Source organism: Andrena cerasifolii, chromosome 3 (assembly GCF_050908995.1).
Source record: "Andrena cerasifolii isolate SP2316 chromosome 3, iyAndCera1_principal, whole genome shotgun sequence".
In the NCBI taxonomy this organism is placed as follows: Eukaryota; Metazoa; Arthropoda; class Insecta; order Hymenoptera; family Andrenidae; genus Andrena; species Andrena cerasifolii.
Genome location: NC_135120.1, coordinates 24,173,984 through 24,201,209, shown reverse-complemented (window position 1 = coordinate 24,201,209; position 27,226 = coordinate 24,173,984). Strand labels below are relative to the sequence as shown.

General features: G+C 36.5%; 6 protein-coding genes across 16 annotated transcripts in view; 4 read left to right on the top strand and 2 right to left on the bottom strand.

Moving 5' to 3' along the window:
• Positions 1-1,264, top strand: part of LOC143367300 (uncharacterized) — a 32,924-nt gene extending 31,660 nt beyond the window's left edge. For all 5 annotated transcript variants that reach the window (XM_076808946.1, XM_076808945.1, XM_076808947.1 and 2 more), the window contains one exon: positions 524-1,264. In XM_076808946.1, the coding sequence (XP_076665061.1) occupies positions 524-703 (180 nt within the window). In that variant the 3' untranslated portion in view covers positions 704-1,264. The remainder of the gene's footprint in view (positions 1-523) is intronic.
• LOC143367304 (transmembrane protein 70 homolog, mitochondrial) lies at positions 1,259-2,458 on the bottom strand. The gene is made up of 3 exons (XM_076808958.1): positions 2,241-2,458; positions 1,571-1,912; positions 1,259-1,500 (listed from the first exon to the last, which is right to left on the bottom strand). Exons 1-3 carry the CDS (start codon positions 2,352-2,354, stop codon positions 1,270-1,272), a joined length of 687 nt encoding a protein of 228 aa, XP_076665073.1. The 5' UTR covers positions 2,355-2,458; the 3' UTR covers positions 1,259-1,269.
• Positions 2,459-3,762: 1,304 nt separating this feature from the next.
• Positions 3,763-6,596, top strand: Nsmase (neutral sphingomyelinase). The gene is made up of 6 exons (XM_076808957.1): positions 3,763-4,048; positions 4,180-4,353; positions 4,492-4,675; positions 4,968-5,294; positions 5,369-5,474; positions 5,560-6,596. The coding sequence occupies exons 1-6, from the start codon at positions 4,005-4,007 to the stop codon at positions 5,901-5,903; spliced, it is 1,179 nt and encodes a 392-aa protein (XP_076665072.1). The 5' UTR covers positions 3,763-4,004; the 3' UTR covers positions 5,904-6,596.
• Positions 5,852-14,877, bottom strand: Graf (GTPase regulator associated with FAK). 6 transcript variants are annotated; one of them, XM_076808952.1, is made up of 21 exons: positions 14,381-14,876; positions 13,756-13,913; positions 12,218-12,289; positions 12,048-12,149; positions 11,856-11,966; positions 11,683-11,787; positions 10,953-11,024; positions 10,623-10,689; positions 10,439-10,533; positions 10,265-10,359; positions 9,691-9,772; positions 9,520-9,622; positions 9,230-9,451; positions 8,944-9,049; positions 8,524-8,854; positions 8,243-8,432; positions 8,005-8,161; positions 7,858-7,914; positions 7,652-7,731; positions 7,003-7,538; positions 5,852-6,960 (listed from the first exon to the last, which is right to left on the bottom strand). In XM_076808952.1, the coding sequence occupies exons 1-20, from the start codon at positions 14,538-14,540 to the stop codon at positions 7,447-7,449; spliced, it is 2,457 nt and encodes an 818-aa protein (XP_076665067.1). In that variant the 5' UTR covers positions 14,541-14,876; the 3' UTR covers positions 5,852-6,960; positions 7,003-7,446. The 6 variants fall into 6 exon arrangements, with proteins under 6 accessions (XP_076665067.1, XP_076665066.1, XP_076665071.1 ...); XM_076808951.1 differs by having other exon boundaries at positions 10,439-10,536; positions 14,381-14,870; XM_076808956.1 differs by lacking the exon at positions 14,381-14,876 and adding an exon at positions 13,434-13,459 and having other exon boundaries at positions 10,439-10,536; positions 13,756-13,815.
• Positions 14,878-16,753: 1,876 nt separating this feature from the next.
• On the top strand, positions 16,754-22,167 carry Smg5 (Smg5 nonsense mediated mRNA decay factor). The gene is made up of 8 exons (XM_076809196.1): positions 16,754-16,990; positions 17,475-17,697; positions 17,806-17,970; positions 18,098-18,366; positions 19,274-19,454; positions 19,534-21,277; positions 21,357-21,692; positions 21,787-22,167. The coding sequence occupies exons 1-8, from the start codon at positions 16,917-16,919 to the stop codon at positions 21,852-21,854; spliced, it is 3,060 nt and encodes a 1,019-aa protein (XP_076665311.1). The 5' UTR covers positions 16,754-16,916; the 3' UTR covers positions 21,855-22,167.
• Positions 22,168-22,689: 522 nt separating this feature from the next.
• On the top strand, positions 22,690-26,934 carry Ubqn (ubiquilin). 2 transcript variants are annotated; one of them, XM_076809200.1, is made up of 8 exons: positions 22,690-22,903; positions 23,015-23,244; positions 23,363-23,561; positions 23,652-23,940; positions 24,085-24,735; positions 24,797-24,923; positions 24,996-25,128; positions 25,351-26,934. In XM_076809200.1, exons 2-8 carry the CDS (start codon positions 23,143-23,145, stop codon positions 25,425-25,427), a joined length of 1,578 nt encoding a protein of 525 aa, XP_076665315.1. In that variant the 5' UTR covers positions 22,690-22,903; positions 23,015-23,142; the 3' UTR covers positions 25,428-26,934. The 2 variants fall into 2 exon arrangements, with proteins under 2 accessions (XP_076665315.1, XP_076665314.1); XM_076809199.1 differs by having other exon boundaries at positions 22,690-22,949; positions 23,000-23,244.
• Positions 26,935-27,226: the final 292 nt, after the last annotated feature.

Here is a 27,226-nt window from a genome sequence, read left to right as displayed (position 1 = left end):
TGTGTTGAAACGTACACCGAACATCGTCATTTTTGTTTCTATGCCTTCTTAAAGGCTGATACGATAGCGATTGCTATAACATAAAAGAATATCTTTGGTTTCTTTATTTGGGACAATGCTTCAGTTATACTGGCTACCATCGACGCCTCTTTTTGTTGTAGCAGGGCACTGAGCACTACTGGAAAATGAAAAAAAAAATCATAGCCTTGAATAACAAATAAATAAAGGGTAAAGTTAAAACAAAAGCAACCCTAAAAATCATTCATTTCTTGAGCGATTTGATGAGACTGTCCCCTTAAAACTGATTGTCAACCTGAATTACAGTTTAGACATTCGTAATTCCGTACGCTGTCCTCGATTATTCAGGTTATATTAATACGCGTTATGTAAAAACCAGCTGATAAGTTTCTCCTTTACGCATATCAGCGTAAAAAGGCATAACACATGATTGGTGGATTATTATTACCATTATATTTTACTTGATTGAAACAGCTATGAGTTACAATAAAAAATATTATTCTAGGAAGCAATGTTGCTTAGACATCACAACGAGGCTGAATCGTTACATGCTGTGCAGAGAATGGATTGGGAATGGAAGTTAAAGGAAGTTGGACTGTGCGAATTTAAAGCGACCCCTCAAATAGAGGACATTCATGTTCCAATGGTACATGTTTCAGACGACTTTGACTTGCTCCCAGCTTAGTGTACAGTGATTGCACTATTGTACTGGCATAACTGTTTTGCTCATACCTTTGAAATTCTTTCAAGGGTAGTGACTATAATCTGTGATCTCTTTAATAACGTATTCGCCATTCTTGCACGGTTACCAAATTACGTTGTATCATTCTTGAAATTCTCATTACACCTCGAGGCTATGTTTAGGAAACGATTTGATGACTCTCTAATTAGGTTATCCTATATTGTATTTATACTTTTGTTGGCTACTTGAAAATTTAAACACTGGATTAAGTTTTTTCCGTAAGTAGCATATTTTATTCGCAGATTGTACATTTAAAAAGGGTAAGTAAGGATAATTATGAATATCGAAATTTATAATACTCCTTACAAATGTGTAGTAATTAACAATTGAGAAATTCATCCCTTTCGCATTTTAGATAATTGGTACTTTTTAGTACACAATCTCTACACGATAATGTATTGTAAATATTTTGTACCTAGCGATTTATGATAGTACTTTTAAATAATGTATAAAAATTCTAGATTAAGAAGCTGTGTAATAAATGAGACTGCTTCGAACTTTAAATTTTTTTATCGTTTAATGTCCATTTCCGGCTGATCCGGTTTCTCTTTAATCGAATCAACTGGATTTACATTACCCAATTTAAAATCTATTGGCTTATAATGTCCCATGATATTGAAATAATGAGTAACATCTGTAAAATCATGCTCGTGAAGAAACATTGGCTTCCCTTTTACAAAGCAAGACGTAAACATTCCAGTTACATCAGGTACGTGCACGTCGCCTACTCTAAATTCAATCTGAAACATTTAATATAATAGCTATTTACAAACAGAATCGAAACTAATAAGAAGAAACGTTTGCAAGTACCTTTTTCTTCCGAAGGAAAAAGGTGTACAGTTCGGCAAGATATTTGTCTTCTTTAGGGTAATAATATAAGTCAGTTACATAATTCTTTGACACTGAATGTAAAAACAGCGGAGTACCGATTGCAAAGACGCCAACAATTCCAAATACTGCAAACATAGCTGCTAGATTATCCCCTTGTGCAGCTTGCATATAAAGAAAAGGTTGAGCCGCTAAGGCTACGCATGACGATAGGATAGAGAATCCTTTAACCATAAAAATTCGTTTTGTTAAAATTCCTTTGTATATGTATTCCTTTTCTGATTCGCTATTACTTTCTGTGGAAAAGTGTTTCACTCCAAAATCCTGAAACAAAGTCAGGATTGCCAATGATAACAACAAACCATTTTTAGAATTTATGGTAACCGAAGATATGAAGTAGTTACTATAAAATAATTCAAGAGAACAAAATCAATGCACAGGGAATGAATTTCCTGGGTGTCTGCTTACTCAAGATAATGGCATAATAAAATCATATGAGAAATGGACAATGGTTCCAAAACAAAAACAGATGGCAATCATGTCTGCTAAAACAATTACTTAATCTAAAATTATAGGCTCAATTTCCACGTATCACAGCGACAAACATTGACGACTAATACCGAAAACCCGTTCTTTTAAGAAATATTCTAACCTTAACATTACTACTGTTAGATGTAAAGCACGTGACAGTACGTCCGAGTAACGCAAATTCTTGCAAGCATCGTTTCCTCTGGACTAAAATACAGGCACGTAATACAGCAGCCATTTTTGCAAATTAAATATACTTTGTTTTAACTTTAATATTAGGTAACCACGTCCAGAAACAATATCGTTAAGGGGGTACATACGGGTAATGCAGCGCGCTATATACCGACACAATCTGGCCCGAAACATGGGTTTGGGATTTTTCATTTTTCGTCCTTATATGAGCACATTTTGGGCTGAGCTAGGACTCATTCGAAAGAGGAAGTAGAGAAGGTTTAATGCGTAGCGCTCTGCTCATGGTTCAAGAGCGAGATTGTGTTGATATCTAATAATATAAGTGTCCAAAGTACAGCAAACGGTGAACAGAGCGCTCCGCGTTGAATCTTCCTCTTTCGAATGAGTCTTAACCCAGCCCAAAATCTGCTCAAATAAGGACGAAAAATGAAAAATCGTGACTGCATTCCCAAATACGAGTTTCGCCATATTGGCGATAATATAGAGCAAGTCACGGGACAAATTTAGTTCAGGTAATGGATACGAGATGGCGCCTACTCGGCGCCTAATCACAGCAAAACTGAAGCGTTAAGCACAGACAAGGTATTTGAGACTATCTTGAGCAACGAATATGAATACCTGACATCTTCAGGGAAACAAAGATCGTCTTCTAGAAGATGATCCTCTGGCGACAGCCAGAAGCACCCTGCTCTCTCTACTGGTATCTAAGAGACCGTACACTTTCATCATTGGCTCATAGATGGCGGAAGTATCGGCGCATGGTTGTGTGGAATGCGTCCGTGAGACGGTGTTGCCATTTTACCTGTTCGCGCGCGCGTAGGTTGCAGTTTCAACGGATGACCCTGTATGTGTATCTTCGTATTCTGCTTGGTTCTCAAGTTCTCGGTGTTCTCACACTCTTTTCTGGAACGAAAGTTTTATTGAAAATGTATCTTACTATTTGACGATGCCCAAGCAATTAACACTGAAAGATTTACATTTCATAAAAGACACCATTTTCTATAAATATACATGCCCAAATGATATGATTCTAATATCAGTGTAATTCAATGTAATTAAACAGATTCTTCGGTTTCATTACCGATTTCAATTCGCTCTAGCTCTTATTATCTTTATTTAGTTATACATACATTTTAATCAACATCGAAAGATAGACCTGATTTAAAATATTTAACTCTTCAAGTGGGTAATGCGTGTAAACTGATTGCAGTGATTCTTATAATGATTCTTATACTTGAGAATAATATCTTCTGATTAATGAATCAAAAAGGATTTAACGAGTTCCATTATATTTTATTTCATATTTTGTAGACTATATCAATTACACAATGTAATATTTATGTATGTAGCACATATCGAGAAGTATGATCGAATGAATTTAAAGTAATGATTCATTCAGAAAAAACAGTTGAGAATCATTGCTTGGAAATGGTACACAAGCGCAAAATCGCACATACGCAGCCATACGTAGCATGAGTACATAAAGGAAGTGGTAGGTTCCAGCTGTGATATACTAATGATAAACAAAGAACGGAATGTGTGACTGTGACTATGAGGGCACTATTTTAAATCCTGTAGCCAAGAAAACAATTAATAATTCTAATTTCTTTATGAAATCTCTTCGTCACTATATATAATTCAGACCGGCTAATATATCTAACTTCCACCATAATAGTGCCATAATAGTTCGTAAAAGATGACAAGCGAAGTAACCATACATATCCTAACTTTGAATTGCTGGTAAGCTGCTATTTTATAAATATAATTAATATTTCCGATAATTCATTCGTATACATTGATCGAAGATATTGTTATATCGTCTATGATTATATCTAACAAATTTACCTGCTTAACAAGTCGTGCAATTATAGGGGTATACCGTATGTTTCGAAAAACAGAAGGGCCCGTATGGAGGCAATCGCAGAAAAGTTAATTACCGAAAATTACGATATAATTTGCTTGCAAGAAGTATGGTCCATTGATGATTTTAAAATGATGAAAGCCAAAACGCAAGAACAACTACCTTATTCGCATTATTTTTATAGGTGAATGTCTCATATAAGTATATTATACTTTAAGAATGATACTGTGTCGTTTAAAATAGAATACGCACACATTGCATGTAATATTAAGGCATAATATCGACTTGAAAATTACACAAATGTGTTTTTGATGTATTTCAGTGGTGTTCTTGGGTCCGGAGTTTGTATCTTATCACGATTTCCTATTCAAGATGTAATGTTTCATAAATGGCCTTTAAATGGCTACGTGCACAAGATACATCACGGAGACTGGTTTGGCGGAAAAGGAGTTGGACTGTGTAGACTTAAAATTCATGATATGAATGTCAACATTTACATCGCACATGTAAATCTTCTCTTGCGAATCATTTCACCCCGTTCGTATAAGTCAGGGGCGGATCTAACCCTCCCAAGAGTAATAAAACAGAAAAATATTATAACATTGTGTATTATTCTGTACAAATAATTAATGTGAATTTTATTATTTAGGCTATAGCAAATTTTAAATCTTGTAAAAGAAGTTTAAAAAATGTACCTATGTACTTTTACATATTTCGCCCCCTCCAAGGAAGGCTCCTGAATCCGCCTCTGGTATAAGTATTTAATCGTTAACAGCTGTTTAATGTTTGATGTTTCAGTTGCATGCAGAATACAGTAGGCATAACGACGAATATACAGCGCACAGAATTCTACAGGCATTCGATACTGCTCAATTTATTCGGATGACTTGCGGTGGCGCAGATTCTGCGATACTAGGAGGTGACCTCAACGCAGAGCCGCAGGATTTAGCTTACAGAATCATGTGCGGCGTTGCTGGTTTAGCAGATGCTTGCTCAAATAGTTCAAGTAATTTAGGGACCAACGAGTGTGCCAATAATAGTTATACTAGCTCGAAACTTGCAAGGAAATTCCCCGAAGGAAAACGTATAGATCATATTTTGTACCTGGGTTCAAAGAATTATAAGGTTTGTTAAATGTTAAATCTTTTCTGCCAATTTCAACATTGTGTCGACTGTATTAACATATATACTATTCATAGATGGAGGTAGTAAATTTTCAACACCCTTTCCCAAAACGTATACCTTACAAGGACTTTAGTTATTCTGATCACGAGGCTATTATGGCAAGTTTGAAATTCAGTCCTGGTAAGTTTAAGGGTACACAAATATGTCTTGTATCGAATGACGCAATATTCTAAATACTTCATATGTACATGTAATATTCCCACAGGTGAGTCTCAATTTGTAGATATAGATGTTAGAGAATCTTTGAAGGAAGCTATAAACATATGCAAGACGTCGTTGAAAAGTGTTCGTCATCAGCGAATTTGGTATTTACTATCAGGTTGTATATTAATTATACCACTTATTTGGTCTATGGGACTGGATTGTACCATTGCATGTCCGGGCATAAGCATTGGACTCAACGTAGGACGTATCTTTTTAACTGCTCTATTATGCTATACTTTGTTCATGAGTTCTATCTGGAACAGCGTAGAAAAGAATGCTTTAAAAGCCGGATGTCTAGGAATGGAAATTTATTTAACAAATTTTAATAACACATTTAAAAAATGATACTGCGCACACCATACAATTACATAGTCGACTCAAAATGTTGACTTCTCTTTTAAACTATTCCTCAAATGTTCAGTCAAAAGTATCACGTAATATCGGTATTTCTGACAAAGATATATTTTCTTATACAATGAATCTTAGCATTTCTACGCATTAGTATTTTCACTATTATATTATTGTAGGGCAATAATCAAACTGTACCGTTTACAAATTTTGAAGCTCCTACTTTTCATCTAAGTTCGAGATACACTAAAAATGAATCACGATATCTGCTAAGTATTTGCAAATATCCATTAGTTAATAGTTTCATTAATATTACTTAAGTATTGAAATTATTCCACTAATTGCATTTACCAAAACCTAGTTACAATTTAATTGTAAAAAGGGTTTTAATAAAACACAGATGATCCATCCCTTCAAGTTTCACTAAATTGAAGAATTTAGTAAAACATCAATTTTTAAGAAGAATCTGATTACACTTGCTAGAAACCTGCCTTTCCCTCTGTTAATTTTAATTGTACTTGTACTTTGTTGTGAAATATAATGTTTAAGCTACTCAATTTCTAACGACACAATGTAAATGAATTTAAGAGACCTATGAGTATACGTGTTCATTACTTTAAAATATTTAATTGAATTAAATAGAGGCTGTGCACTGCGTCACTGAATTATTTATTAAAAATTCTGTTTATATTTGGTATTTATTTATTCCATATCACATTCTTATATCATATATAATATATATATCCTACTAATATAATAAATGCGAAAGAGTGTTTGGATGTTTGTTACTCAATCACGTCGCAACTACGCAACGGATCTTTCTGAAATTTTGTATATACGTAGTCTAGGACCAGGAATAACATATAGGATACTTTTTATCCCGATTTTTTTTTTAACCGATCTGGACCGAATTTTGTATAACTATTCTCTAGAACCCTGCGCGAAAATATAGGTTACCATGAAATCTGGACATCCCACCACTTCCCCTTTATTTCATCCTCTTGACACTCCGTGATAATCGAAGTTTTACGCGGGTAACGCCGGGTACTTTAAGCTAGTAATATATATATATATATACACACACACACACATATACATATATATATATATATATATTATTGCAATATAAACAAATGATTATTGCCTATGAGATCTCCTACAAATTTCATACTGGAGCAATATCTTTCAGTACAAATATATTTAAATATCATGTTATATATTAGCGCTATATGCTTTTATATGTATATATGTATAAGTATATATGTATAAATTTTTCTACAACTGATTATATACAATATAGACCTTCTTGAGCAAAGAGGCTCCTAATAAATAAAAGATGTATGCACGAATGTGTATATATATAATTGATTATGTAAATTGTACCCAAAGGAATTTAAATAGAAAAACATTGCGCTTCGTATGTCATCATATAGCATCATTCCCATTTCGATGAATATATGCTTCGATAGGCAATAGTACTAAAAAAAAGCTATCATTATGGAATGTAAAAACAATTTAGGCACTCTTTGGTTTTCCAAATTCAAGGTAATTGTTCGACATAATTCTTTGGGACCAGTCCTGTCTTGCCATTTAACGTACCTTCCAACCACCCTGGCTCCAAAGAGGCCTTTACTGTAATTGAAAATTGATTTCAGTATTTTGTTTGTAATGCAATTTTATTATATGTAACTGTATTGCATATCATATACGTGTACAACAAGGAATTAATCACATATTCTTCGTACCATTTGTAATAATTTGATTCGGTTCGAATGATAATTCGCCATCGCTTTCTGCCAAACAGGCATATAGAGTACGAACTCTCCTAAACAAGACATACAACAGTTCATTTCTCTTGCTAATATCACAACAACAGTCTACAGACAATAAATCATACATTTATTACTTATCATAAGAGAACTTGTCGGGTTAATAAGAGATATATATTTACCAAATGCCAGGCACTTGCCCAGGACTCGAACGTCCACTGCTGGGTGATGTATTAACTCTGTTAAATAAATATTTTTAATACAGAGATTAAAAACGTATAATAGCATTTTACTTTATTGTAATTCGTTCAATACGAAGAGAAACCTACGCAGATGCCGATGGATTGTTCCGTTGAGCGTAACCAGATGGATAATGTACAGGCAGCATAGAACCGCGTTTCTGTTTCACCGGTAAATCAGATGAGAATGAGTGCGGGTCAGACGCTATTGATTCACTTGAACTACTCGTGTTGCCACTCGTTAATACTGAATTTGCATAATATTAACGATCATTAAACACAATAAAACATGCAAGCGGAATATACTTTTAGAGAACATCAGAATAACCTTTATCCGCGGAATGGTACATAAGATTCGCGTTTGTTAATTTAACACGTCCACTCCGACTGTCTAAATACGTTGGCAATCTGTGGCTCGTGTGCTCCGTATCTTCGTAATCCCCATTTTTCCGGTCATCGACGGAGGATGACTTAGTAACGACTGCTAACGGACCGTCATAGTATGATCTCGTAACCAGCTACGCAAATATGTTTTCATTACGCTATTGTACAACCATTAAAACTCCAATTCGTGTTTGTATCGGTAAAGCGAATTGCTGCGTGACTCACGTGTGCGTGCGGCGAAGACAAGTTTGTGTGCAGCGGGTATCGTAAAAAGGGAGTGCCATTCCCAGAAGACGTTGAACCGTCCTCCGCATTGATACGTTGGGATTTAGATGGTGCGGTATTTTGTGTGATTTGCGCCAGGCGCATAGTATCTTGTGGCGGGCCAGCAACTATTCTCTCGCAGTTCTCGATTAAAATTTCAACCACGATATTATAGAATTTAATGTCCATTATAGATGCCACTGTTTCTTCCTCTGGCCGTAATAAAGACGGACCGAAACATACGGCCAAGTTACCGACAGTCATTAAATTCTTATCACTCTTCTTCGCTACACTGTATAACAGATTCAATTGTATAAGTCTATGTACAGTTTTCTAACTCGAACACTTAGGTTACATCCCGATCACACAACGTATCCTTACCTGCACAAATGTCGAATGAGAAGAATTAGCATGTTGAAGTTTGGTTTGGGCAATCGATAAACGAGGTTGTGAATATCGCTGATGCGTGTTTCTTTCGTTTCTTGTTCTGTTGAAAGTGATGATAAAGATAATATTACACGCTATAAACTGAATGGCGCAAACAAAATTTAATTTGGTAAAGAAGAATTTTCGATATAATAAATATTTACTTAATATTATAAACAGATAACAGTTTTAATCTGAGGATGTCAAATAAAACAATATTGTAGAGAATACCTATACGCACTCGCAGCTGAAATGAAACGACAGTAGTATGGGAACGTCATTAACGGTTCAGACAATGTCCTCAGATAAGTTTTCAAAGCACTAGTAATAGTTTTACTTTCCCATTCGAAGCGATCATCTAAAGTTAGCTTCTCTAATTTCCTTCTGTCCAGTCCCATTGCCAGAAGTTTATTCACTTTCGAAGCAACGCCAACCACTCTGTAGAGACCTTGTTCCTCAAGGCCTAAAAGTATAACGTATAATAAAATATTTAAAAAATACTGTACATACGGATGACTACAATAATCTCACCTCTCTCTTCAAGCACTGCAATACATTTCGATACGAACGTAAAACCTGTTTCATCTAAAACAGTTTCTTCAGATTTTGTTGATACGCCTACTATTGGATAATTCTGAGATCGGAAAGTGTTGCGATTATTAAAGTGAATTGAATTAATAACGGGAAAGTAGGAATACCTACCGGGTCTTTACCATCCATAGCATCTAACCATAACTTCCTGTCTTCTTCGGATAGTGCTTGGAATGTATATATTACATTAGGTCTGAAAAAGTAAAAAGGTACTGTATAATATAACCCAATACAGAAAGATTACATATAAAATGTTCGTCGATATGGAAAAAAAATAATATATTAACGTAATTTATATTTGTTAAATTGTAGCGTATGTTTGCAAAAAAAGTAAGTCTTGTTAGAAACGTGAACAAAATATCTCATTTCGCAACGAAATTCAGCATAAACTTGACAACTTAAAAAAAAAAAAAAAAAAAAAAAAAAGAAACGAGGCGACATATGCATTTTCTGTTCAAATTTAAATCTATATTAAAAAATGGAAATATTACTTAAAGTAGGTCATCTATCACCTACCTTAGATTCCCAAGAATGCAAAACGTATCAAACTTTGAAGAATAGACATTCAAACATAAAACATAGTTTCCGATTAGATAAATTATTTAAATTAAACTGTCGTGTGCCAGATTTTACTGTTAGAAATGTACAAGATAGTTATACGCCGATGTGCTCGAATTAAACTTACTTATCGACCGTAGTGATGTCAAAACAGAACCGTTTCTCAATTGTATCCGATGTGCGACGTACGCAAGATGCCAATGTCAATATTTCTTTGCTACTCTGTTAAAATACAATATACATGGAATTTCTGAGAAAAGAATATTGGAGCACAATCTGCAGATTGCGAAATATTGCTTACAAATTTTCCTGTAAGTTGATTATACGGTATCATTGTAAACTCTTTCTTGTCCTTTTGATATGTGCAATACTGCTTCGTCCATGTCGTTCCAAATGCTTCTGTAAATTCAAATGATCTTTATATTGTAACATAATGATAACGATACTTTAGAGTCTAGAGCATTCACGAAGCTCGTTACACTTACTTTTTTCCATTAGAAATAAATAACCCTCGCGGGTGTACAGTTTGTTGACACCAGATTCTACAGCAGACTATAAAATGAGGATATTACTAATATTTTTGTCGCGTGGTATTGGAATTTATATAAAGTGACTACATTGCATTTATATTCACAGGAAACAAGGAATATTCGTCGTAATTTTATTCTCGTGTAGACTTGTATGATTATTTAATGTCTTTAGTGTTATCATGTAATATTCTTTGCTACTTATTATAAAGCTTTTATTCGTTATTTCGAATGAGAGTATCTGCATTACGTACAAGTAATATTTCTTAAAAAAATTGTACCACATACCTTTTTCATATCCTTCATTTTATTCATAAGTGATTCTGTTTTATCCCGGGTAGCAAGGAAATTTTCTCTAGTCTTGTAAAACACACACACACACATAAAATTGAAAATTAGTAAGCTATCTGTCATGCTGTTATCCTAATAATATTTGCACCACACAATACTTTAGTAAGAAGTTACATCTAAATATTTCTACGAGTAGTCGAACATTAAAGATCAATTCGATTATAAAAATGTCAAAATTACTAACATTAAGAAAATACTTTCAAGTGCCACACAAGACATATAAAAATACCCAAGTTATACATCCCCAAATAATTCTGAAACATCTGGGTCATGTTGTGTCACATTCTTATGATAATATTAATAATAAATTGTTAAGTTACACGATAACTACTATAACTATCTTTTGTAGGTATAATAGTACGACAAGCAGTAGTGCAGTAAAGTTATATAAGTTTGTGTTGCTTATAATACAAATATATATGTATATATATATATATATATACATCTCGTGTCAAACGAATTCCGTAGAGATTAAAATGTGAGACAACAATACATGAAATGTATTTAATATATTTTTCTAAATCAATGTTACAATGCATAAAGCAATCTTTTTGTCATTGGAACGGTGCTAATGTAAGTAATAAGTTTTAGAATCGTGCCTTTGTAATACTAATGCTCCTTTCATGTATTTTTAAGCGGTGAAATATTGAATAGCAAGGAAACCAACCTTCTGTATCTTTAATTGCAATTCAGTCATATAAGGTTTAAAATCCTTCGCAACTTCATGCCCCTGATGGTAGAAAGTCAACCACCCGAACATGAAACCTAATAGCTGCAACCAGAATTGCATTATTACATCTGATCCATAAACGGGTCGCATAATCTATAAAAAGAGCTTACAGTTTCGACAAACTCGAACTTTTTCCGTTCTTGGACTTCTTGGAGCAAGAACACATATTCTAAACTGGCTTGACAAAAATGTCTTTCGGCCATTTCCAATGTTGCATCAGCCTAAACACAATTGATTCTGCGTTAAACCAATATCGGCGATATAAATCTTTTGTTGCTAGCGTATCTAAGTAATACTCGTACCTCTTGAAGAACATTGTCTTGTTTTTTAGTAGATAGATTTAGGTAACGTTCCTGACTTTGACAAAATTTAATTGTTTGCTTCTCAAACTTCTTCTTCCCGTCCTGCAAGTACATTGCAATTACATAATACCGTGATTGCGTATAAAGTATAAAGAAAGCGACAAAGTTACCTTAACTCCTCCGATATGCTCTTTCCTAAAATTCTCCAGGGGTAGTATAATTTGATCGTAAGCACGTTCAAGCTAAAAGTAAAATATATTGAATTCAGAGAAATTCTTGTCGACGGATGTATCTAAATCTATAGAATTGATAAACAATAATTTTTCGTTACACGTTCAAATAAATATATACAAATGATAATACACGACTACGTATAAAAATTAGGCGGATGTCTGCCGACATACATATAACACCATTGATAAATATCGTAATGAAAAATGATAGAAAAACTAATTGAACTTGCTGGATAAATATAAATAATGAATAGAGTTCTTAATTTATGAGACATATGGTCGACTTGTGTCGTTAAAATAAACTGATATGTACACTGAACCGAAATAATTCAATGTTTTCTACTTATCTAATCTAAGACAATAATCGTAACATCCTTTTAAAATAAAACAACGCCCTGTACACAGTTATTTAGTTGTAAACTGTAATCTATTCATCCTAATCGCTATAATTTTCATTCGTATAAAAATTATATAGAACTGAGAATAAGTAAAGTATAATATACGTATTTCAACTAAGCTTTCTTTATGATTTTAAAGAATTTATACGGAAGTAATTTGAAATATCAAATGTTAACACAAAAATAGCAGAATTATCGACATCGCTAAAGTACATTCCTCGTTTATAAATGAAACTAGACGTATGTATGTGACCTATGTCCACACACATGCATCGATGCTGCTATAACGAAGCAAGGCAGAACAGCAGTCTCCATTTCACTATTTGGGGGGAAAGATTTAGATCGCATGACACATATTTAGACGTGTAGCTTACCCGAGGTATCATAGGCGAGTAAGTATGTAAATCGTTGTTAAAAGTATGTTATTATTATATCAGTAAATGCTAGTAACGTCTAATCGGTTCTTATTCTCGTATGCACGAAACGTGTAAATGCTCTATGAAAGTATGCTACGATGAGTAACAATTACATGCAATGGTATAATATTTCAGACCTCCGTTTGTTTTTTCAGAACAGAGGGTATTAAGGGATAGAAGTATTTGTGTGCATTCAGAGATGTGAGGATGTATGTACATTATAGTATTATGAATTGTTCACTCCAATAATTGCAGAAACTGACGCAGTACAATAGAAATCAATATGCAAAACGGTGTGAAAAACTTTATTTGAAAGAAAGAATGACTCAAAAGATATACCATTAAATAATCAGGTCGAGCTCCTTCTATAAGAATAAAGTTCACATATATATTTCATGAACAAATAGTTATGGTACTTGAAATGTTTAAGATATTAGTTTCATAAGTAATATAACAGATAATGTTCAGATACAACTGCCATGATAAATATCTAGATTACTATTATATAAATTTTTGTTAACTTCTTTATCATCATGGCAATGGTAAATTCATTTCTCCTCGTATATTCCGACCGTTCTAATACAAATTATTATTATTTTTTTAATAATCTTCCCCAATATATTATAGCTATTAACATATATGTACTAAAAACATTGCATACCATGCGATCCCTTTCATCCTCTATTGATGCAATAAGTTTACCAAATTCCTTTAGACTTTGCGATATGTGCGTTTCATCTTCGGTTTGAGTTTCCCCAATGCATTCGAAGCTAAAATTCTGCAGTGTTTTAGAAAATGCTCTCTGGGCTCTGGATAAATCTAAAAAGAATCGATTATCCTATTAATTACGCTTGCCTTAATTAATTAATTTAACATTATCTATAACTTTCATACTTTCCGCATCCAATTGTACAAATACTACGTATAAAACAGATTGAACAAAAAGACGAATTCTATTTGTATTAATAATAAATAAATACTATTCGAACAATTATTGCACACACACACACACACACACACACACACACACGCGCGCGCGCGCGCAAACGCAATGCTACAAATTACAAATAGAAAGAAACACACGAGAAGCTTTAAGTTTTGAAAAAGGAGGTTAGTTGCGATACGTGGTTAATTAAAATATAAAAAAAATTGTGAAATATGATAAAGTTACGAGCGAGGTCTGAATATCGTAAACGAATATCGAGGTGAAACACAGTACGACGATAGCAGCTGTTACGCATTTATGTACACAATATTATCTCGCATACGGAGAACAACAAACTTACTTTTGGCAGCTAGCAAAAGATCTTTGACCTCCTTGATGAGCCGTTTGATCTGCTGGCTGGTCTTCTCCAACTCGCGCTCATGATAATGTAGATTCTCTCGGAAATAGGGGCTATCGGTCAAGCAATCCGTAAACTCTAATGGTTTGAGGCCAACACCCATTATTCTTGATTGTTATATTAAAGTTCGAAAGTCATTAATGAGTCAAAGCAGCAGAATCGACGAGTGAAACACTTATAAACAAGTATCACGGGTTACGATCATTTAACGAGGACACAAAGTCTTATCGCGGCGTTCGCATCGAATTACTTCGCGGCGTGAGTGCTATTCACGGGAAACGAGATCGGCACGACGATATTTCTCCTGTTTGTTGCTGGTCATGAACAAAGATACATTTTCTGAAGCTTCGTTAAGGCTAAAATGCGAATCACCAGCGCGATCGTAATAGATAGGAATTTTGTGATGTCGATTAAAGATCATGTACCCTCTTTAGTCCAACGTCTCAACTACATTTTAAATGGCGGGATATTTAAACAACTTCGATTACGAAACAGTCCACAGCGATGCAAGATATAAATTAACTATAAAATAATCCATTACTATTTCACTGTATTAAAAGTATGCTGCACAAATAAATAAAATTATTACGAGTATTTCAAAATTCCTCACTGGAAATTTATATTTACATTAAAAAAGGAACTGTAAGAATAAACATACAAGAATGTGCATTAGTATTTAAAACTGTGAGACATTAATGGCGTGCCATTTATTTAAATGCACCATCATTGCCATTGTCATGACTATATAACAACAATATTCAATTCTGAACTCTTAAAGATAATTAACTAACTACTTCGGGAAACGTACACTTTAAGAATAATGTACAGTATATGTACAGCTACATATATGTATGCATCAATGCATCTCTACATTCTATGTACACGCACCCACACATATTTATATTAATATGTAATCATTCATTTATTGCAATCATTTCTTTTATGCTACTTAAGTAGTACTTTTGCAGCAGCATTGAAACTGTTATATAAAGTAAAAAGGAAAACTGAACAATCACCTTATGTGCTCGTAAAATATATGGCACAGAAAACTGTTAAACAGCCGTGCAGTTCTATTGTCTAATAGGTGACAGTTTCTACCTGTTTCCAAAGAAAGGCACAATTTACAATACCGAGTGTATGTACAAATCGAAGGGACCACTACTCTCAACACTTTCTCCTGTACAATTAATAACACATTTGTCAAAACAATGATACTTACCTAAAAGTATAAATATTCGTGGAAGCTTAGCAGCGCGGGTTCCTTTCGTGAGCCAATTTTAATCCCATGCATTTCTCACGCAACGTCGATATGCCTTTCAGATTGACGTTTCATTGACATTAACGTAATCTGCACTGTGCATCCATCCGTCAAAAATCGATCTTCGATACAAAATGTCTACGTCTTGAACTTAGCCTCGAATTATGATAATCTTGAACACGAACAATTTGTTTAAAGAATGGAGTCCCATTGGTACTGTTGCATGGACATAGGCATGATGTATGTAGGTCAGTGGTGGGTAAAGACACGAATTTTTTATTTTATACACGACACGTGTCTTAAATGTCGTAAATGTGTCATAACTATCGTAGGTATATCTGGAATGAAAATAACTAGGAAGATTAGACCTCTGGTGGCGCTGGCGGACACTACGTCGCGATCCCGTGGTGGGGCCGGGACGTCACAAACCTATAAAACATTTTTCGTATAGGTTATGAAGAAATGCGAATTTATTATTAATTATAATACTGATTAAAAAAATTAAATTAAATTAAGTTACACTGACGAAAAATGGATATTGAAAGGTTAGTAAAAGAAATGCATATAGAATAATAAATATAATTTGTTTAAATTATATTTATTGGATGCCAATATTGGGATTGGCTAAGTTTCGATATGCTACCTGGTGACAAAAATCAGAACCTGAAGGAGTAGGTCGCCACCAGGTAGCGTATCGCAGCTTTGCCAATTCCAATAGTTTTCAACGGTTTTCGACGTAGTCGCCGTATTTTACAGTAATCTACAGTATTCGCATGCAACCAACAAGCGAGTCAGAAAGAACTATATTTTTCCAACACTATTGTTGAAACCTTGAAATAATGAATATTTCTATTTACTACATTTGCGACACATGACACGTATGAAATAGGCTTAAAAACGACATATTATACGTATGTACATTTGCGACATGTCGTAAATGCATTTCCGACGCGGTGTAAAATACCGACCTACCACTGATGTAGATATAGTTTGCTCCAATGATCCTTACATCATGCCTACATATATGCATACATGTGCGTGCGTATAATTGTGGTGAGCTCTGTGCTCTGTGGTCACTGGTCAGTTCGTGGGAGGTTTTTCGAGTCAGGCTAGGGCGAATGTCGAATTTTCTTACCGTGGGACGGAGGTGCGCGTGTCAGGAGACCGCGGGAAAATGAATAATGACGAAGCGGCCAAGAAGTGAAAAATGATCGAGGCAAAATGAGGAGGACGTACAACACTACAGCGGATGCCCGAACGACCGATTGTCTCGAACAGACGAGACGTTTGCACAAGTAATATTCAGAGCCCGTTAAGATCGTAATCCCTCTGGTTTCACGTTACGCGTCGCGCGTTATATTCGGAGGGATCTTTTTTTAGTAGCAACTGGAGCATACGCAATTCTCGGGTTAACATAACCTGCATTCTCGCACCATGGTCTTCCATTGGCGCGCTTTCGTGCGCAGCTCTTTGGACTCCGAGAATATTCTCACAATCGAGGATTTTTCTTATCAAATTGCGTCATTTACGTATCTTCTATTTAGCTGAATGCTCGAAACGAAGGAGCTGCGAACACGTAACACATTTTTACTTGCGAAAATTAGGCTTCTGTATCCCGATGAGAATTTTTTTCGGATATCTTTTTATACCTTCAGCTACGTTTCTTTTCGTACTCGATGCTCCATGCGTAATGTAAAAGATATAGTAATGGAAAAGTATAATCTAACTATTTATAAGTAATACGTACATTTAATGACGAACGATGCATTCTTCTGATAGGGGCATAACAGATCTTGCCAAAAGATTAGATGAACATAAGAGTCATGCGTTAACGGTAACAGATTTATTCACCCCGTCAGGGGAAACTCTGCGGGTGAAGATTAAAGATTATTGTATAAGGTTAATAACTAAAGATCCCGTGGGATATGCACGTAAAACTGAAGAGTTGTTATGGAGGAAAGCATTTTACGATATCGTCTATGCTGCTAAGAAACTACGGAAGGTATTACTTTCAGATTCTCGTGTACAAATTGCAATAAAGTATTTTGTATCCTAGCTCTCTTGTGTTGCTGTTTTCACAAAGGTATTAAAGTTACATGTTTTATTACAGGGTAATACATGGACGGAAACAGAAAAAGCAATGTTATCTGTCCATTTAGCAGTAGGCGTTGGATTCTACCATCATTTGATATTGAAACTACAATTAGAATATGGTTTAGATCTAGTTGGTGCTATTGATTTTGCATTCATGCAGAATGAAACTAGATCGTCAAGCGTAAGTTTTTCTACCTTTACCATTATGCTAGATTATTATAATATTATAGACGTACGTAAGGGTGGAAAGTTATTTACAACAGATATTTAATGTACCTAATCCAGTTTTCACTGTTTTTATACTCAAGGCGAAGACTAAGACGAGTCAATCTAAGGTTCATACGGATGAAGTCAAACAGTGTGTTATACGCTTGATTCATAGAAGTTTGGTATGCCTCGGAGATTTAGCTAGATACAAATTAGAGTTAGATCCATACTGGGATCCGATGATAGCGCGGAGGTGTTATAAAATGGCTATAGGGATCGAGCCGAATATCGGAATGCCACACAATCAATTGGGCACAGTAGCAGGCAATAGAAATTATGGTCTCGACGCAGTGTACCATTACATGAGATGGTTAGAATAACGTTTTATGTTACTTTAATTTCAACATTTGTGGAACCAGTATTTGCGTTTATACAGTGTTACTCTACCTATAGTCAACTAGCTTTACTACTCGGCTACGCCCGAAATTTAAATTCTGATTTTTAAACGACTTCAAAAAGGAGGAGGTTATAGATTCGACCCGTATGTATTTTTTTTTTATATTTGTCCGCACAGAACATATGGACCGATTTTGATAATCCTTTTATTTTCGAAGGAGGGCGATACCCTGATGGTGGTCTCATCCTGCACTGCATAAATATTGGCCCAATATTTTGCCAGTTCTGGTTAATAAAGACTATTGTCACCTAAAAAAGTAAAAAAAAAAATTTTAAAAATTAAAGCCGGCTTTAAAAATATATTTTTTCCCTTATTTAATCTGACTCTCAATTTTTTATGTCGGCGCCTCATAATTTGCACTGTGTAACTCTGGCGCCGACTTAAAAAAATGAATGGTCATAGATTAAATAAGGAAAAAAATTATTTTTTACTTTTTAGTGGATTTTTATTTTTTTTATATTAATTTTTTTGGTGAAAATAGTCACATTTATCTGGATTAGCAAGGCATAATGAGTTGGGACACATTTCATGACCCCAGAGTTTACTATTCGAAAGTTTTTAGGCGTCAGACAAACACTTTCTGATTTATATATTAAGACACTCTGGGGGCGATGACGAAAATCAAGACAAGTATTTAGCTGAAATTCAAAGTCAATTTTCTCGAAAACGAAAACTTTACCGCATTTTGTCACTCTTGATTTTTGTCTTATTTTCCCCTGTATAATCAGCCCCTAGAGTATTAACTATAGGTAGATTAACGCCCTATATAAATCTTTGCTAATTGTAAAGACTAAATACAGTAACAATGATTGTCTTGTAGCGTGTTGTGCACCGAACCATTTGATGGAGCAGAGGGAAACCTGAAGAGAGCCGTAGTTATGAATTCTATTTGCACCGATGAGAAGTGCTGCACACGCATGTGCGTAGCGAGATTGTTTTCCTTATTGCAATTGTGGGATTACGATGTACCAAATTCTGACAGAATAAATCAGGAATGTCAAGTGTGTAAACTAATGTGCAATGGTTATATGTATTATTACCTAATAAAGGATAACTTTATTGTTATTATTCTTCCCATAGGATCTTCTGACCAGCATCGAAACGGGTCTGAGTGCAGAGCAACCCGAGTCTAACCACACGAACTACAATGAAAAAGGAACTAGCATCGAGGAGTATCTTCAGAATTGCAAAAACCGGCAGACGAATTATTTAACCGATGACGTGATATTCAAGATAGTGGCAATATGCCTGATGTCTATTTCAAGATTGAAGAGTAAAGAATCTAGCGAAGTACAAGGCGTTGTCGCCATAACATTGGCGATACTCTCTCAATTGATACAGTTTACGATAACAAGATTGCAAGAGTCTTTCATAGACGTATCGTTATCCACCACGGACGAAGCTTTACAGCCAAATATGAAGATAACACGAAAGGATACTGACAAATCCGTGAATACTGTGGAAAAGAAGAATGATGCCGTGAAGCAGGTAAAGTCGATTTCGAACGAAGGGGGTAAATCTATAAATCGGAACGACAGTAAAGCGTCTTCTAAGAAGAGGAACGTGGAAAATAATGGGGACGTTCCTAACGGCCCACGAAAGAATCGGGACAAAACCAAGAGCTTGCTCACTAAGCTTCGACGACGAAAGCGAAGGAATAGCAGCGAGTCGGACGCGAGCGACGTCGATCAGACAACCATGGAATCTTCCAGCGACGAAGTGAACTCTGATGTTTCGGAAACAGAAGACGATGTATTGAGCGAAGGAAACGTTTTGTCGGACGACGCATTGTCCGAAGACGGTCGCGGTACGGACGACGAGGGTGGTGGCACGAAAACGAAGCAGAAAACCGCAGTCGGTTCTGAAAGCAAGGCAATAAACGGACATGTGGAGACGGAAACGAAGGTGGAATCAACCGAGACGCCGAACGATCGTGTACAAAATGGCGAACAAGCGTCTGACGATCAATCGGATAAAAAACCCGACGCCAAGGACACTGTGACTAATTCTGGAATCGCAGTGACGACTATTTCGAATAATACTGCTGAGGAAAGCAGCGAATCAGCGGATAGAGTGACGTACATTGCTCAATTGAGGAAAGAGAATTTAACACCGGGCGAAGTATTGAATATTTTACTTGGAAAGGAAATACTTGCGTCCATTAAGATATGCTGCGACTGGTTAAGAAGCAACCCAGACATTATAAGGATATGTGGAAAGAGCTCACGGATTTTACTGAAGCGTGTTACTATTTTACTGAATTTAATTAAAATAGATGCGGAAGCATTGTTGAAAAATTGCAAGGAAGACAGTATGATTCTCTCAAGCGTCGAGAAAGTGAAGGAATGCGTTAAAACACTTCCACTACCGGAGGATGTCGATCTGAGAGGGTTGAATCTTTTAGACGACGCTCAGAAGTCGGTGAATTGGAAGATACTGTACAAGTACAAAATGAACAAACGCGAAGAAACTTTGCTGAGAGCATTGAAGTTGGTCGAGTTCGGTTACTTCCTCAGTTCCGTCGAAGACTCTGGGGTGAAGTACGAACAGACGAAACAGTTATTCATAACTGTCGACATAAGCACTATCAATGCAGCGAAAGGGAATACTAAGGATCTGGAAATGGATCATTCGAAGGGGAAGCTGATGAGACATATGGGTAAATTATGGTTGAAGGCCGAAGTTTGCGCCCTGGAGTCTCGTTTAAGATCCAGACTTATGTCTCCTTACTTGGTGCCCGATCACGAAGCTTTAGCGAAGCATACACCGGCTCTCAAACGTTTGGTCTACGCTAAGAAATTCATTGTCGTGATTCCTAGCATCGGTGAGTAAAACCGAATTAAACGTGATGAATTGTATGTGATCCTTTGCGTATAGAATTTTAATATATCTATCGTCCTTAGTTGTTTCCGCGTTGGACGAAGTGAAACGTATTAGCGGCCGAGCCAGAGAAGCAACGCGCTGGTTGGAGGGTCAATTGAAACGGGGCTCGAGATTCCTCCGAGCTCAAAGACCCCACGAACGTCTATCGCTACCCTATATAAAAGGACCAAGGCCGAAAGACAAGGAAGCGTGGCTATTCTTCCAAATCATAGAGTGTTGCCACTATCTCACTCAGCAGACGAAAGTGGGCTTAACGAATGATGCTGAGCCGCCAGTTGTGACGTTGTTAACTGGTTGCAGCCCGGACGATAAGAAGGTCCTTACTTTTAGCCCCGAGGGATTGGCAAAGAGTGCAGGTATTTTCTTTTTATCGTGACATTAAATTCCATTTCCCTGTTTGTTCCTTTCGATTAAATGCAAGCTCTCTGCACTCGATGCGTTTGATTACAGGTGTCAATATTGAATACATTGAATCGTTTCACACAAAGTGGAAGGCATCGAGTAAAAGTCATGGTTGAGCGTACCGGGCTAATAGAGATGATCATCTGTTGCTTCCTCGTACCAAACTGAAAGTAAGAGACTTGGCCCTTTTTGGGAGCTGCAGATACAGTCAGCCGAATGGGCGAGTCTGAGAGGGCTGGAAACCCAGACAAGGAAAATCGACAGTTCTCCTGTGACAAAACTGATGGAACTAATACCTGTTTCCATGGAAGAATTCTAAACAATAAAATGGTTTCCTTTTAATCACACATATTGCCTTTCATGTTTAATAAAAGAAAAAAAAAAATTGTATTTTTAAGTAAATAGTTTTCAATAAAAGCAAACACGGTAGCGCACGTTCTTTCGATTGGGTGCAGTTCCATTGTAAGAGAAACAAAATGAAGACAAATAAGCTTGTGTATGTAGTGTATTGACTCTTTTCGATTACGATTAATTTTGCCGACATAAAAATAAATCACGTTACCGCAATAACACGTCAACGGTATTTGACATTTACAACTGGCTAAAAAATACCATCGAACTAGGGAATACTCTTGTAATGAATCATGACGTAATGTAGCGTATAATCATTATCGGAATATGCACGCACACAGTGCTGCGTAGGAGCAACGTTTCATAGAAAAGTTGACAAAGTTTAAATCGCGAATTCTAAGAATAAAATAAATTCCAAATACCATCGATATTAAAGCGATTCTTTACCAAGGTCATCTAAATACGTGAAGATTAAACGTTTTTATTTCTCTATTTCACAATTCTTTCAGAAGATACATGATTGTTTAATGATGTGGTATGTTCCTTACGAGAGGTACTTCCTCTGCATTAGTATTTTCACGTTACAATAGTGGCAGCGCGACATAACCTATTAACTAAAACGATTCGTGGCTTTTCGTAAATAAGATTAGGAAGTTCCCGTGTAAGATCGTTAGTCTGTAATTGGCGCGTACAGTTGATATCGTCTAACGGCTGGGAAGCGGATCGCGATCTCTAGGAAACGTGTCACGTTCATTGGAGTTGAAAGAAACTATACGCCACGGGCTTGACACATCGTCTACTTTCGTCGTTTCTTGTATTATGGCTCAGTATAGAATAGTCGCTCAAGTTGACCCTTCTATGTAATCATTTATGGTTCTTCGGGAGAAGTTGTTAACAAAATTCATCGTAGTTCCTTTTAGAGCAGTCTGGTGAACGAAATTCCGGTGGTGCGAGAAAAAGGAGTTGTAGCATTCGTGGAAAGTGGTGCGCAATTGGCCCTCGGCGAGGGAGAATCGAAAGCGTTGAAAGTAACGAGTCATCTACCGATTCAAAATGGCAGAAGGCCAGGACACTCGAAAGAAAATCACTATTAACGTCAAAACGCCGAAAGAAAAACAGACCGTCGAGATCGAGGAGGATGCGACTATCAAGGACGTAAGTTTTCTGTATACGTGTCCCCGAATTTCACCGAAGATGATGGTGGTCGCATAAGCCGTCATGCTTGTCATTGTTGGGTTAACTTTTTAATGACTGCTTCCTCCGAATTTTCTAGTTCAAAGACGTGGTTTCGAAGAAGTTTAAGGCCCAGACGGAACAGTTGTGCCTGATCTTCGCTGGCAAGATCATGAAGGACCACGAAACTCTGCGTACGCATAATGTCAAGGACGGCTTGACGGTTCACCTGGTCATCAAGGCGCCGCGCACTCCCTCTAATCAGTCTCAAGACTCAACGCCGTCTCAGAGACCGCAAGGTATAGGAGCGTCGCGTTGTATAAGATTTAATTTCCATAGTATCCTTGACGAGCGAGGTGGTATCGTACGTATGTCTTTGTTTCATTCAGCTGACATAAGCGCGAGTCCATTTGGATTGGGCAGTTTGGGTGGACTCGTGGGACTAGAGTCCCTCGGGCTAGAGTCTGCTAATTTTATCGATTTGCAACAACGCATGCAACGCGAATTATTATCTAACCCGGAAACGATGCGTCAAGTGCTGGATAATCCATTGGTGCAGAGTTTGATGAACGATCCGGAGAATATGCGCAATTTGGTCACAGCCAATCCCCAGATGCAAGAGCTGATGCAACATAATCCAGAAATTAGTCATATGATGAACAATCCGGAACTATTGAGGTGTGAATAGAATTATTTAGAATATACCATAGCTTTCTGTGAAAATGCACTTTTCAAACAATGGAATTCGTGATTGGATCTTCGTCGTTATTTTATGCTATAATATACAGCCGAGGTCATGAATAAACATGCAAATTATTTCAGGCAAACAATGGAGTTGGCTCGCAATCCGTCGATGCTTCAAGAATTAATGCGTTCCCATGACAGAGCTCTGTCCAATCTAGAAAACATTCCCGGTGGTTACAGCGCGCTTCGTCGCATATACCGCGATATCCAAGAGCCCATGCTCGCGGCGGCAGCCAATGAGCTCAATCCTTTCGCGGCGTTAGTGGAGAACAGCAATAACCAAGACGGTCAGATTAATCCACAGCAGGGACAGGAAAACAGGGATCCATTACCAAATCCTTGGAATCACAATCAGACCGATTCCTCCACTCCACAGCCGCAAGGAAGGGGCCTGCTGGATTCACCAGGAATGCAAAGTCTTGCAGCTCAGATGATGGAGAATCCTCAATTGATGCGGAACATGCTGAACGCTCCGTATACGAGGTCCATGCTGGAAGCCATGGCAGCTGATCCAGCTATGGCCAGTAGAGTGATCTCCTCTAATCCGTTCCTACGGTCGAATCCACAGATGCAAGAGCAAATGCGAGCCATGATGCCTGCGTTCATTCAGCAAATGCAGAATCCTCAGATTCAAAACGTTGTTACCAATCCCGACGCTCTAGCTGCCATTATGCAAATTCAGCAGGGTATGGAGCAGTTACGTACCGTTGCTCCAGAACTCGTTGAAAAGTAAGTTGTACTGTTCTAAACGCGTTAGTTGTTTAGAAGTTGATTAACGTAAACTGTTTAGCATGGGGCTAACTGTACCGCCTGCAGCGACAACGCCGAACGCAGCCGCGACGAATCCAACTGCGCCAACTACGCAGACAACAGAGACAAACCAGCAAGACGCGTTCTCTCACTTCATGGCACGCATGGTAAAGTTTTGCTTTATTGCGCGCTGTGAGTCTGTACGAATAAATGGATTGATAATCGTTTGTGTCGGTCAGGTATCGGCAATGGCATTGAATCAAGGCGCAGAAGTGGATGGCCAACCTGCCGCTCCACCAGAAGAGCGCTACAGAGCACAGTTAGAACAACTCACGGCCATGGGTTTTGTCAATAGAGACGCTAATTTACAAGGTAACGACACGCGCATTCTTTAAAACTGTTTCTATGCCCCTTCTTCACCTTCGACTACTGATACATGCCTTTTTAACAATTGTGGTTTCCTTTTGATATGTACTTTGCATCGAAGTCAATCTTTGAAATTGGGAAACGTGTTATCCATGGAAATAATAGGGAATTTATACTAATGATGGTACAGCGCAACATTTATAACAAAATTTTTCATGTCGTTTTCAGCACTAATTGCCACATTCGGAGACATAAACGCTGCTGTTGAACGGCTACTGTCTAATGGACAAGTGTCCATGAGCTAACCACCAATATGCAATACTGTTATTCCATTACTATTTTTAATTTTTTCCTTATTTACCTCTTGCGACAGGCGTGGCGAGAGATATTTGAGGTAACTGGCTGTCAGAAAAAGAAATTATAAACTTCTCCCCCCCCCCCCCAAACTCTTGACAGAATACACGCTACTGACTCGTTCGATATATGCATTTTTTATTTTGGATTGGTACTCTTATCGTACTTGATGAAAGCAAGTACCGGTATTTAAATGTTCGACATATTTACACGTTTCGCTCTTCGAAAATTTCCAGTTTCTTTACTCTTGTATTTTCTCTCGATGTGCTCTAAGTACTAGGTAGCTCTGTTAAAATGTATTTCGTCGGTGTAACTTTGTTTATCAACGCATTCAAGAGAATTATATTATTATTAGATCGTAATACGAAGGACATATCCTTCTTCTTTGTTATATTGTACGTTTACGGTGTTTCTTAGAAACGATGGAAACCTGCATGGAAAAATAGATTGCCGTTAATAAATATTGCTTCAGGCTTGACTCGGTCGGACTACAAATTTTCACGGAGAACAATTTCATTTGCTTGGATGTATTGTAATCATGCTAGTAAATGTATCGCATGAAGGATTAATATGTTTGCGACAGAAATGGGCACGGGGTAATTGTCGATTTACTGAGTAACATTTGGTGTGTAGGGATAAACGACTCGTCAGATACAAACCGGAGACTTTGAGCTAACACAAATCACAGTTGGATTTCCGATTAACGAGGAAATTAATTCAATCATTTGTCGTAGTGTTTTCCATGTAAGTTTTGTATGTAATGACGGGTGAGAGGCGGAATTCTTTTGGTTTCATCTTTATACCGACGCACATTGTTTTCTTTTCCTTTTCTTTTTTGTTTTTTCTTTCCTTAGTTTTTATTGTACGCGTGAGGAGAAAAAAAAGTACTAGGTATGCACTACATGTCTTTAAGATACAAATATAGAGATTTGTAGCATGACGATCGAGAATTTTATGGTGTAGGTTGTTTATAGAGAGGCAAAAAGGAAAGACGCGCGATGAAAGAACGATTTAACGAGATGTGTCACATGTAAATGTGGTAAATTGGAAATGTAATCGTCGGTTAGCTTTAAGATACACGAAAGAAAAGAAAAAAAAGAATGGTAAATGTTGTAAATTATCTTTATTGAGGAAAAGAAAAAGAAGCAGTTATAATTCTAATATTTTTGATTGATGTACGATTACATGAACTATCCATGCGCATTATAATAAAACCTTTTATGTGTATTCAGTATACTTCACTAAACAAGGTATTCTGTACAAGCGATTATATTACAGAAATAAAAAAAAAATTATGGTTGATTCATACTGATGAATTTTAACTACCGAGTATATTAAGGTATCGATTCGACTACCTTAGCGGTACACGTTGCGAGTGGATGGTAATGCGAATATAAAACATATGTTTAGATATAACATAGACTGGAAACCTATGTAAAATACACATTTCGAATTGAATTTGATACGTCTTTGGTGACCCCGTCATTGTAGAATTATAGCATGTCTTATTCCTTCTAAAACATTGTTATTAATTCACTACTAATTTTACCCCTCATTCTACTGTTACTAATAAAAAAAAAAAATTCGTCGCAAAACATATATTCCGGTACAATTGATATTTCAATTCTAATTACTTAAGCCGCGCTTTTGCTTTACCGAAGCTTCAACATTCGATGCTTTTATTTTTATTCCACGTTCACGAAAAGAAAAGATAATTTCCAAATATATACAAAGTGTTTGGGAATTAATT